This window comes from Chamaea fasciata, unplaced genomic scaffold, assembly GCF_029207755.1.
Source record: "Chamaea fasciata isolate MVZ Bird 193981 ecotype frontalis unplaced genomic scaffold, bChaFas1.0.hap1 SCAF_5, whole genome shotgun sequence".
Lineage (NCBI taxonomy): Eukaryota > Metazoa > Chordata > Aves > Passeriformes > Sylviidae > Chamaea > Chamaea fasciata.
In genome coordinates, this window is record NW_027094090.1 from 59465053 (window position 1) to 59478654 (window position 13602).

General features: G+C 40.0%; 1 protein-coding gene across 2 annotated transcripts in view; it reads left to right on the forward strand.

Annotated features, from left to right (window-relative positions):
• TBXAS1 (thromboxane A synthase 1) overlaps window positions 1–13602 on the forward strand; it is a 259885-nt gene that overhangs the window by 103592 nt on the left and 142691 nt on the right. For both annotated transcript variants that reach the window (XM_066183899.1, XM_066183900.1), the window contains exon 8: window positions 7872–7924. In XM_066183899.1, coding sequence (XP_066039996.1) covers window positions 7872–7924 — 53 coding nt within the window. The remainder of the gene's footprint in view (window positions 1–7871; window positions 7925–13602) is intronic.

Below are 13602 nucleotides of genomic sequence, written 5' to 3' on the forward strand. Positions count from 1 at the left end.
CCTCAGGCATATGATAGGTCTGAAAGCTCAGAAACTGATCAAATTTGTTGATATTCCTTTCCTTTCTCATATACTGTCTGTGTTTCTGTGGCAGAGAAGGAATGTTTTTGTAAGCTACCAAGGAGGAGGATTGTGAAACCTTCAGCTTGTCTCTGGCTGTACCATTGACTTCTTGTGTGGCATTTGTCAAATTGCTTAATCTTGTGTACTTCCAACTCCCCACCTGTGACAGATGGGCATTTAACAGCCCAGAGATGTTGTGGAAATGAGGTCTGTAAAGTGAAATGAGATTGAAAAAACGGACAAAAAGAAAGCAAGAATCTCATTGCAGTATGCCAAATTAATGTATGAGACTGTATCTATACGAGAATGAGTTGAAAAGTTAAGGTGAGTCAACAAGAAGTGTAAATGCAGTGTGCACATGTGAATGTGTAGTAAATCTTTTTCCATGAGAAGAGTCTCTCTTATTCTAGAAGTGACTGCAGATCTCCTTGAGGGGCTGTGTAGATGACCTGGGTTATTCATCCTACACTTCATTTTTTATAAGTAACCACATCTTGCCTCTTGTGCCTCAAAACCCTTCTTGAGGTTCTTGTCCCCACTGTTCTGAATAAAAGGCTTCCAAAATATTACTACTTCGATAGTCAATAACTTTTATCTAATTTCAAGCAACATTTATCCACAGCCAGTTTATACTACTTTGATCTTTTATTAATGTAGGCCTTTATATTAAATAGATATTTTTCTCTCCCTGGTGATTCCTCTCGGTACAGTTCTAGGCAGCAAGCATGTCTCCTTCCTTTGGTCTGCTAAAATGAACCTTTGGTTAGCTAAAATGGACTCTCCTAATTATGACTTGTAAGACAGGCCTTCTGTTCCCCAAAGATCCTTGTAAACCTTTTCTCCACTTGTTCCATTTTTAATTCATTCCTTTTGAATGTGGCAGCTCAACAGATTTACATGCGGCATTCCAGAGAAAGCCTGTCCCAAATACTCTACATCTGTAGTTTTCAGCATACCTTTTGTCATCATACATTTTCCATCATCTTTATGGCTAATGTCTCCATCCAGGTTTTTCACTTCTGTCTTATTTTCAAGCAACCACCTACTGCAGAAATTCTTGGAGTTAAGATAGTCTCTCTCTAAGGGCATGAAGCTTTGCTTTCAATTAAAGAATCTCCTCTGCTTCAGTTCTTTAGGTTCTTCAGGTCATTCAGTTCTGGTATGACAATCTCAGTCTCTCTGCTTGCTGAGGAAAGGATCTATCTTTTCAGAAGCATGTACTTCACTGAAGCCTGATTCCCTTTTGTGCCAAACTCAGTCCTCCAAACATTGAACAAGGTTTGTCTCAGGACTGACCCTTCAGAAAACTGTGGATTTTCTCCTTTCCTGGCTGTACCTTTTCTTTCTACTCTGTCCATACTCACTTCCCTACAGCTTCGATGTTTACTGTCTTTTGTTTTTTATCCTTATTTTCATCCTTTTGGGTGTGACAATGGTTCCCCAGCCACCATGCAAAATGCATTACTGAAATCTGTGTGCATCTTTCATTAAAAACATATGGTGGGTTTTGTGAAGAAAATCTGAGTACTCAGGGTCCCACACACTGAGAAATCTTGCATGCTATTGAGGTCAGGCTTTCCACAGTGTTTGCTTCCTTGGCTCCCCCTCCCTCCAACTCTTCAGTTACCAGCCTATTAGAATCAGCCGTTAACCTGGTTAATGGGGAGAAACAGCAAATACAAGAAAAGATGATGTGCTTTTCTTAATTCCCATTTGGAAACTTAACTGGTTTAAACAGTAAATGTCTCAAGAAAAGACAAACTTTAGAAAAGGGTCCAAAACATGTCTTGCTTTTGTAATGCCGGCAGAACCCGGTGGAGAAGGATGAGATGAGTACTTCACTGGTGAGTGGTCTTTGGGGGCAAAATGGTAGTGCCTTGCCAAAGCTGCCAAGGTGGCTTTAAGCTGGAGTGCTGAATGGGCATGACCGAATTGTATTGGGCCATCTGGTCCTTTTGGGTGATAGGATTGTTTAAGGTGATGTCTGGATGCCTTCTTATCCTTTGTGTGGTATGACTTGAACCCCAGAACCTTTGTCCTCTCTGAGTGAGAGAGGTGACAGAAAAAGAAGAAGGCAATGAAAGGCATGGGATAATGACAGGGAGGAAGGAAGACCTCATGCAAGAGGGGAAATATCCATGTCTCAGGGAGGGGCTAAAACTGTTTCCCTGAAGTGAGACAACAGCTCTTTGTTAAGGATAACAAGGACTAATGCAGCACACAGAAATAAACCTGCCCACTTAATTTTTATTGAAGATCTGAAAAGGTAGAAGGAAAGAAATTTACAATTTGTTTGGTATTTAGCTCAGGTAATTTTTTTTAAAATTGTGTAATGAGAACACATTGTCCAAATTTTCATATGCAGATTCAATTAGTGTTCAGTTAATTAGCCTTTACAGATGAGATTAACTTAATTACATAACACTAACCTCTCTTAATAACTATTAAGGGTACGAAGGCTGCCTTTAATAAATTTAGAAGGGCTATATGTGTTTTTTAAAATTTGAAATGACACTCACATAAATTAAACCAAATTACACACAGAGGACAACCATTAAGGGTAATGATCAAAGGAAACAAACTATGTACATAGCTCAGAATCAGGATGGTTAGAAGTTCATGCTGTGTTCCTCCTCTTGTCTGCTGGCATCCTAGTGATTTCGCTAGGATTATTACTGGAGATGATATACAGTCTGGGGTCATTCCTTCAAAGAGGGTTGCAGACTGATACAAGGTTACTTTAATTAAATGTTAGCTTGTGCTAAAAAAAATCATTTTGGGTACTAGGTTATTTGCAATTTTATTTTTCAGGTGGTCTGAGGAAAAAAAGACGTGCAAAAGCCCATTAAGTGCTAAAAATCTGATCCATAAATGTTGTTTATTGTCATTATGAACCATAAATAACTGTATAGATTGTTTTTTCTCTTGATATGAGGTGTGCACTCGAACAATGGTGGTGTGATTGTTAATATCACAATGAAACAGAGCATCACATCTGATATAGGGTGATAAAGGTGGAGCATATATGGGACTAGTTATGGGATGTGGTATCTTTGGCTTCTGAGCCACAAATTTGAATGCAGGGTATCTCGGTAAAGTGACTGACATCAGATAATATCTGATACTTTTCAGAAGGTAGCAACAAAAGAAGCCTTTTCCCTTGGCTGTTCTTGCATGGGTAATGTTTCCCACTTGCAGTGAATTTTGATGGGCTCATCACATCCATCTCCACAGAGCTTTTGTGACATTCAGTACACTACAAAATTCAAGGGCTACCCTCAGTGCATTCACTAGGACCCGTTTTGGAGTCCAAATTTTGAGTTACTGTCAGGAGCATACATCTGCTGGATCCCAGCTTTGTGGCCCTCTTCAAACCATTTTATCTCATGACCCTGAAGGAGTATTGTGAAGTTCATAAACCACATCATTTGTTTTTCACCTGCAGTAAGCTGAAATGTTCAAAGCATCCTCTGTACAATCTGAGTCATTTCCCATTTGCAGCCATGAGATCTGCAGGTATTGAGCAACTAAAAGGAATAGGTTGGATATGCCTCATGCTAAACACCCCAAAAATCAAAATGCCTTGCTTCTCTCTGAAATACTGCCTCTTTCTGAAATCTTTGGCTTAGTGCCTACAACAATTTTCAGCAAGGAGGGAAGATGACATTGCCACAGATTTTTTCCTTGCTGTGAGGAACTAGCAAGGTGAATATGCAATGAGGAGGAAATTGCTGAAGTATCTGTCTTGGAGTGGCAGAGTCTGTTGAAAAAAAAGGGAGGGGATACTCGAGCAGTTTCAGCCCTTTCATGTTTACAGCTCAAGCTGAAACTTCAACATTTGGTATCTCAAGAAAAATGGTTGGCAATGACCAGACTTCGCTTTGTCTGATGCAGACCCAAGTCTTGTTCTCTTCCATGGTGTTTGTGGCTGTATCCCTGAGAGCAGGATTTGGTCTTGTGAGTGGTTCTATCCACAGATGCAGGAGATGATACACACTCAGAGGAAGGAGAGAATGCAAATTCCCTGCAGGGAGGCAACTGCCAGCCATGTAAACAAAGAACCTTCTGGGTGTGCAGCAGTCAGCCCACTTGAGCTGCTGTTTCCATGGTATACCAGATGTTGTAAAATATGCTTTCTTCAGGGCAAGGAGCTTCTTCTACTTCTGCATTATCCTGTTTGATGATGGACTGTCCTCAGGCTGGTACCTCACTGTATGGGCCACATGTGACAAGTCCCCCTGGCCTAAACATTTTCTGAGTTGATGATGATAGCTCAGATTCTGCAGCTTCCAAACAAAGAAAAACCTAAGTGATTTTTTTAAACTTGGAATTTCATTGCTAACCATGCTTTTAATTGTTACTACTGAATGTTTAGTGGACAACAATTCTTGCTGATTCACATGGCATCATACTGGGTGTTGTTCTGCTTTTCTGTTTCCTTCTTTTTATTTTATAAAAAGAGAACACATATGTTTCTGTTTTCCCCTGATTATGCTTTTCTTAATCCCCATGTTGCTTTGTTATAATTCTTGGTTTAGGGAGGTTAAAGCCACTGGGTACAAGTCAACAGGTGCCATTTCTGAGTTTGACTGCAGATCACCCAGTGGATAAATATGAGGAAAAGAAGCAAACATAGGTGGTCTCTACTCCCATTTTCTTGTAAAACAGCAGCTGATTGTGAGCAGGTGCATGTTTATGTCATAGATACTAAGTACAAGTGCAATTATAAAGTGTGGACACGTCTGCAATAATTGGTTGAAGCAAACCAAACTCGACCAGTGTAAATAAGTTACCAAAAGCACTTACCAGGCTTGCTGTACTTCAAACATGACTCAGGTGGGGGGGAGGAGGATGTTTTCAGGATACCTGTCTACTGGAGGACGTGTTTGGGGATGATGCTGCAAAACTAGCAGAGCTGTGTTTTTGTGGCCTATCCCCACACTCTGAGTCCATGCAGGTTCATTGGCTTTCCTCGTGACTATCAGGAACAAACACAGGGGTCTTTTTATGGCTCCAGCTTCTTCCAGCTGAAAGGTGTATCTTGGTGTGTAAGGGATACTTGCACATGCTCTCTGCCTTGCCTGCAGTCTGGCCACCACAGATCCAGAGGGTTCTGTGTGTGCTGTTGGCTTACCTTTCCCAGGCCGGCTACAATGAGACCTGCTACCAGGTGCTTACCAGACCCCTGAAGGAGGCCAGGACAGCAGTGGGTCCCAGGGGTGAACAGTGGAGGCTAGTAGGGATGAGTATGTGTGTGCAGTGCTGCACAGCATGAGAAAGTGTCCTGGAGTGTAGAGAATGAAGGCTTCTTTTATTCCTGAGGATGCTTTCACACTGTGTTTCCCAGCTGCTTTTCAACTCCTTTTCTTCCTCCATCTTGTGGGCTAGTAGTTCTCACTTTAGGGGGAAAAAAAAAAAAAAAAAAAAAAGAGAGAGAGAGAGAGAGAGAGAGAGAGAAGAAGAAAGAAGTGTGGTTAATTTTAAGCCAGTGCAATTATTTAGGAGTCCTGGAGGTGGAAATCTAGTTACTGGTTAACAGACCTGATTTGAAATGTGTTCTGCCTGACCCCCCTACTGTAGTGAGCCAGAAGCAGTTCTTCCAAGAAGCTGGCTTTCTGGAAGGCTTTTTCACTGAATCATTTAAAGCCTAGGCTTCTTGAAAATGTTAATATCCTGCTGGCTCACTGGAATGCAGCTGGTGGGTACAGCAAGTGCAATACCTATGTGCGTGCCTGCAATCCAAAGCACAAGTGAGCAGGCAGGGTTCAGGCTGCAGTGTGGGTGTCCTTGCTGAAGGCTCAGGCTAGCAGGGAAGTGGGCTGGAAAGCAGACCTGATTTGGCATCCCCCCACAGGACTGGAAGTTCCTCTGCCCTGCCCAGCCGATGCAGCTGTGATACAGCAGAGCTTTGCACCCCTGGTGGGGCTGTGCCCGGGGACCTCGAGCCGTGCCCTGCGTGGCGCTGGTGCCGCAGCGCGGCTGCAAGTGTCGGCTGTGTCTGTGCAGCTCGGGGCTGCTCTCCTGGGCACAGCGCGGTCAGAGGGTGCCCGCGGGCTGAGCCTGCTCTACCAGCCTCAAACACCCGCCTGGAGAGCAGTGCTGGGGGAATCTGACCCCAGCATTCCCCCTTGCAGCAGTAGACGGCCTTTATAATGCTGTGAAATCATAGCAGTTGCAAGCTGAAGTCCTGCAAAGGCTGAAGCATCTCTGCAGCAAAAATGCCAGTCGGTATGAATGTGTATGTGCCTTTTCCCCTCCCACGGTGTCTGCAGGCAAAAACCTTTTTGAGTTCGCTGTATTAATTTGTGGTTTTACAAAGGCTTTGTCCACCTTAGTTTCTGTGTGCCAATGGATGAGGCTTTTCTTCTTACCTTAGTAGTGAAGAATTTTTCAGGGGAGAATATATATTCTTTTCAGGCAATATACATTCTCCTCAGGCCATCATCTAATCCACCTTTTTCATAATTTTATCTTTAGTGTGTTTTCTTACACATCATCCTGTTTTTTGGAGCTAAAGGAAAATGTAGAGTTCTTGCCTTGAACTGGAGACATGTTATCCTACAGAATAAAGTATTACACGTCCAGGAATTAACCAAAAAAAAAAAAAAATAGGCACAACTGTATTAAAAGACTAAAAGAAGTAATTGAGGGACTCTCTGAGAGCAGGACTGTAGGTGGTAGCAAGTGCTTTGCTAATTTGGACAATAAGTTAGCCCCCAAGGGTGGTAAGTCAGATCATTACTTTTGATTACCAGATTTTCTTTTGCTTAGTCTGGTAAAATACTCTCAAAGCATACATGCATCACATGGGCTTGCTTATATATGTCAGCAGTAGATGTATTTACAGGAGTTTGTATTGTTCTAGCTAATATTCTGTGGTGTGTTATAAAAACCAAGAAAGATTCAATATGAGACATAAGTATTCTACTTTGTTAGTGAATTTTCTCTAAAGAATGAAAATAGATCATGATAGTCTGTCTTCCATTAATATAAATGCAGATAATTGCAATCAAATGTGTTACCTTTTCCGCAGACAAGTTGCAAACACAATGGAGCACGGTCCTCAAATATTGCAGTTTCATTAAAAAGGATTTTTTTTCTCTTTCACTTTCGGGGATTTATTTCGCACACCTTCTTTAGATTGATCAATTTGAATTCATTGAAGACACCAACAATTGAGTATAGTGGCAGGTTTATTTAGATAAATGGATACCAATTTTCATCAATTATGAAAATGAAAGACTTTAGTAAAAGTACTAAAAATTTAAAAAATAAATCTGCTTACTATTTGGCAGAGTGTACCAGCTGACTGCCTTTTGCTAAACTCTGACTTGGCGGGTTTGAGGGTTTTGTAATAATCTGACTAAAACAAAAACAAGATGACCTTGCCATATTCCCTCTGCTTCCCTTTTGTGTAGTAAGTCATATACTTATCCTTTTATTAATTTCTCTGTTAGTTTTCCATCCATTTGCATATCTGAAAAAACTGAGTCCAGGACCAAAAGGATGAAGTTAGTATAAAAATAAGAAATCATGAAATAGTAACAAATTTTGGAGCATAAAATGTTGGTGAAAACATGTTTCATGGATGTCCAGATCTTTTTTGAGGTTGAGAGTTTTTTTCCAGCTGTCCTTTCTAGACTATATGTTTGTCACATATGAACAGTATTAGAAAGCTGAGATTATGAGTTAATACCGTGGTTCTCCTGGCTGAGGTTCAAAGCTTTGTGTGAGTGGTCGAAACAGTGTGTAATAGAACTTCTGCTAAGCACTTCTGTAAAATACTGTTTTATTTTTCTTTCTTCCAGGGTTTTTGGGAAAGCCACACAAAACTCATAACAGAGTATGGACATGTTTGTGGGTAAGCTTTCTTTTTTCTTGTTCTTGCTCTTTGAGTTTGTTGGGTTGGAGAGGAGAGAATACCAAGATAAACTGTGCATCAAATTGCAGAATGCAGTGTTTCAGTCTGGGGGACGGAGGTGGAGGTGCTTTGATTACATGCAGCAAATACTCTTGGCTTATTTTAGTTCAGCATTTGGCATTGGACTTCATTTTTCTCTCTCTTATTTTAATTATGCACATAAAGTTTAGTCCTTTTCAGAACTGTACAAAGCTACCAGCCTTCAATATTCTCCTTTCATCTGCATATTCTTTATTCTTACAGTGAACAGTGGAAATAATAATTTGTCATCTTAAAAAACCCCTCAGTTTATGAAATAGTATGAATTTGGTTCAGCTGTTGCTATCTATATTTATGCAAAATTCCTAAACTTAAAATACAATGAAGTACAGATTAGAAATGAGGCATTCCTCTCTCTATAGCTCAGCTGTGCTATCTTAGCAATTTATTAGAAGTAAAGAGGGTTTAAGCAGTATATCCCTTCATAGAAGCCCTTCCACATTTCTGTGAATGTAATTTCTGTTCGAAGAACTACTTTCCAGTTGTCATCATTTTAAGTGGAAATGCAGTTGTCCTGTGGTATCCTCTATTGTTGTGGTCAGTTGGTGTTCGTAACATAACTATTATTTCAATATATAAGTATCAGAAAATATCCACAAATTATGAAAATGTTGATTTTTTTTCCCCATAGTCTTCAAGGAGTTTAAGATACTTGTAAGAGAGCACATAAGAATGCCTGTGTGTATACATATTTGATTACAAAAGATACCAGTATGCTCTGCATGCTCTTCCAGTGGAAAAGCTCTAGCAGAAAAAAGTCAGGCTCAGGCATTTGATGCTCCAGTCACAGCCACCTTGTGGCATTTCTGCTCAGCCCTAAGGACACAGTGCTGCAAGAAGTGATGGAAATAATGAATTCCAGGGATTAGGTACTTGTCTAAGAAGAAATAATACAGTGCCTTGGCTGGCCAGGAATGGGAAAAGATATTCATTAATGCTGTGGCAATGTGTATGTTGTGTAACAAATGGAAAGTGACTGAGGCTTATTATCTCCATGACCTTTGGTGTGATGCCCTTAAATGACAATAATGTAAGAACACTGGCATTTATTCCTCAGTATACTTCCCTCCTTATTAATATCATGCCTATTTTTTTTTTATAAGCTGAATTTGAGACAAGTTGCTATTTAGTCGTCTGTCTGCTCACTCAGCCAGGCAAGGCTATGTCATTGGAGAAAGAGATGTATAATTACAGTGTGTATGAGCAGATAGAAAGTTTCATTTCTCCAATCTACTGAAGACTGTTAAGGAATGAAATCTTTGTGAGACTTGCATGGGCTGCAAAGCTGGATGATGGTGTCGTGGTCAGCCAGGATAGTTCTGCCTCTTTGGGATTCTCTAGGTAGGAAGAGTGAGCATAGGTGTACTTCATTTATCTCATGCTTGGAAAACTCAGTTTGTGAGGCATATGGGAGGCTGGCAGAGAAAAAAATGCTGTTTTTTCATGTCTCCCTGGAAAACAAAGCTGGATGCAAACAATGCTGTGTTGGAGGTAAGGTCTATTTGTAGTTGAAGGAGGATGTTTTAAAACCTGGCTTGCAAGCTGCTGTTCAATAGGTGGGGGTATGTGTCAGGGGGTATTTATCACAGTCCTGTCAATTAAAGAAATTCCTTCTCCTTCCCTATAAGTCTTCAGTGTGATTATTTCTGTGGTTCTTGAAATAGGCAAATAAATGGTAGGTGTGTTTATGTGTATATTCCCAGCAAAGTATTGGATCTGGCAGATGGAAGAAGATGTGGCATTTTTCTTTCGCCAGATAGAAAACTGCTTTCCAATGAGCATAAAGAGCAATGATCTTTATTTCTACAGTGGTGAAGTGAGTTGAATACAAATCTTTGCAACTGAAGCCTTTTTTTCTTCCTAAGGTCACTTGAATAGTCTGAATGATACCATCACAACTGTTTTCTTTTGTGTGTGAATTGGTTTCCTTGACAACAGGATGTCAAATCAACTTTTCAGCTTTAATCAAGTCAAAACAATATATCCCTTCCATTCCAAAAGGCCTCAAGTCGGAGAGAATTATTTCAAGTCAGGCTTTTGTAGGTCACAAAAGCTTTTTTTTCCCTTTGCTCCCGTGTGCAAATCCAAAGGAGAGGTGATGATATAAAATTCAGATATTTTATAAAGAGAGACAATGCATATAGTCATCAGTTGTGAGTTTGTGCTGTGAAAACTGTTTGTTTTCATACAGAGGTGGCCCAAGATGGAGGCCAAGGCAGAAACAAACAGCTCTGGTTTGGTGCAAAAGCAGAGATGGAACATTTCTATTCAACAGGGTAATCCAAGCCAATGACATGACTTTTGAAGGTCCTGCAACAGAGTGGGAATCTCTGATTTAGCTATAATTTGGAGTACCTTCTATAAAAATGCTTCCTCTCAAATAAGTGTTCTATTTCTCCATAACAAAAATGGAGTTGAAAACAATGCTATTTGGAAAACAGTGTACTAATACATATTAAGATTTGCCATCAATATTCCTCAATTCACATAAGAGTTCTGCAGGAGAGTAGCCCCGTTTGTTGTGGAAATTAGTGATTTATGCCACTCACTTTTTTAATAAATATTAATGCTATGTTACTTTATTTTCACCTCCACCATACCCAGTTGCTCCAATTCAATTGCAGGTTAATGACTACTGATTGGAAATAGGTGATAAAAGCAGACAGAAACAAAGAGGGACAACAGATTTTATGGAATCAGAAGAGCAGCTTCTACAGTGTGAGAGCAAGTTAGTTTTACTTTCTACCTGTACCTAATATTCATTTGACTGCTCTGCTGCAATTCCATCCTTATGGCTTTACAGAACTGTAAGCATGTATGGCTGAATTAGAGTAAAAGAAATCTGCCAAAATAAGTAATATATTTTTGGCCCAACAACATAATACCAGTGATTGTAGAAAATATGATACAGCCCCAAGTAGGCAGCTGATTGCTCTGGGATGAAGGAACTTATTTTGCCTTCAACTGTAGCAATGCATTTGGACATGGGGAAGAATGTAAGAGTTGATAACATAGACCTCACTGTGTATAATCAAAGAGTGAGAACAGATTAAAATTCAGTGCAATTTGTGGGGTGACACTCTTTCTTCATGTTGTTTTGCATCTGAAATAGCTTGCAGCAGGTCAAACCCTATTCTTACTCTGCCTTGACTTGAACATTCAACTTCAACCTGCTGTGAGATATCTGAAGATGTCTGTAGTAGAAGCTCTGGTTTTTCACTGTGGGGTCTTGGGGCTTTCCCCTTTTGTGGATGGAAGAGGGACATGCATTTCTGGGATTTGGGGATGGGGAACTTTACTCAAAGCCTTTATCCTTCCTTCTACTGTCATCAAATACCTTGGGACAAACCTAAGGTGGATAGGGCAGGATCTCCTCATGCAGGGAGCAGCTGATATCTTCATCATGGGCTGAATTTACCTGAAGAAACAATGTATTTATTGCTATTTAAATTTCACAAAGTTTTTTAACCCCTACATTTCTAGCTTTATTCTGCTTTCTGTGGAAAAAGTAATTCCAGGAAAAGTATTCTCACCTTTGTTTCTGAAGGCTCATGTAAAGAAATAACTCAGTTTTATGAAAAAAATCTTATCCTGTTTGACTTCCTCTTTTGCACTGGTGGGAGGGGGGTAGTCTAATGGACTTACTACCTCTCTTGTGGTAGTTCCTTTAGTTTGATATTTTAAAAAATTTACTTTTTACTTTTTTATATTTCAGCTAGAGGAAATCATACATGGACAATGATTGGGAAAAACAAGCTTCCTGTTGCTGTTTTATAGCTCCTCATAATCTCATGTAACCTGAGAAGGAATTTTGGTAGCCTCAATTGCCTGGATTTTTGTTTTCTTAAAGAGCAGTATGTTCTTTGGCTGGTGTCAGGTCATTCATATTTCATCAAGATTTATTTTCTTCTCACTGCTTTCTCCTTTATGTGTTGTGATAAAGTTCTTTGACTCTATAAGATTGTTGACCAGCCCTAGAATTGCTGATGTGGGTTAGAGTTATCTCTTTCTTCCATTAACTACCTGCATATTGTACAGTATAGAAGAACCTCTAACTTTGAGCACATGAGTAATCACATTAAAGTCAATGGTATTACTCAACATGCTTTAAGTTAACCAGAAGTCTGTCTACCTTGCTGAATCAGGGCCATAAAAAGACAATTGCATTTGTGCCTTAAAAATATTTTTAGTGCTGTTGGTACACATAAACACCTAGTTCTGTTGTACCTGGAAGAAGTTAATGGGGAGAAAAATATTTCTGCTCCCTCCCCACCCTCTCTTTTGATAGTGCTTTGCATGTAGACAATTTAGTTGCTCTTCTGTGTAATGTTAGCCATTCCCTCTGAAATGGAAAATATTATTGTGTAAATGGAGAGAACAGTAGGACAATTTTAATGCTTTAAAGTTAAAATTTCAAGTGCCTCTTTTTTATTATTATCACTATGAGAATTTGTTATTAGCAACCTATTTTTTAAAAAAGTTGTCTTTTAAAAAAGAACCGAAACCCAAAAATACTCCTGGCAGAAACTCTAGGGCAGAATTCATGGTACAATGCTACATCTCCATCTGAATCCTCACACTTGACCATAATTAGGTATTGGTTATAGTTGGCTTCAGTGGTTAAATCAAGCTGCTGGAACAAGTCCTGTGTGTTACTTTTGGGTATATTATCATCATCAGTTTCTACTCTTGTCTCCAGAGTTATTTGGTCTTAAAAACATAATCTTCTGTGGGAATGATATCTAAAGATTTACCCAAAAGGTGGCATACCACACTGTTCTGAGAGCTGGAATCTGTGTCGCTGTTACAGGTAGAATCGTTTTTGTGGCTGCCTCCAACTTACTGGAGTATCTGACATTCTGCATACGCAGACCTGTAGGCTGCGGTTTATTGGCAAAATTTATGGGAAATTAGTTGACTAGTTTAATTCTGGCATGTTTCAAATATTCTTAGGTCTCTGGAACATTGCAAATTGATGCCTAGTGTACTAGTAATGTCAAAGGTATTTATTAATGAGCGGTGCATAGCCACAGACAAATCTGCTGTGTGGACTGTGACCTCCCATGAGAACCATGCAACCTGAGCTCATGTACTCTGTGATGGTTCTTGATTTGTTACTGTAGCCTCTGACTGCCCCAGTAAGGTCCAGGGACATTTGTGTTCTGTGTATTCACAGACAGAATTCAGAAGCACACCAAAATGTCACAGTTCCAGCCCTCAGCACAGGCAAAGCCATTTGGATGGAAACCTTTTGTGCAAGTGGTAATCTTTTCTGTGTGCAGAGCTCTCCCACTCCTCTCTGAGGCTCCAGACGCTGCCCTGAGGTGGCTGAGCTGTAGGCATGTGCTCGCTATTGCGCTTTTTCCCAAGTTTGTTTCCTCCATCCAATCCCTCCATGACTCTACTGCAGCCCTTTAAGCCAATGTAAGTCAAAGACCTGATGTAGTCTTTCACTCATGGAAAAGAGAGTGTAAAATCCAACTGTATGAGACAGACAGCAATTTATGTGTTCTTGGCAAGGCAATAAAGGACACTTCCTGTCACCTGCACCATGTTCCTGATGCTTGTTTCTGTGCTCA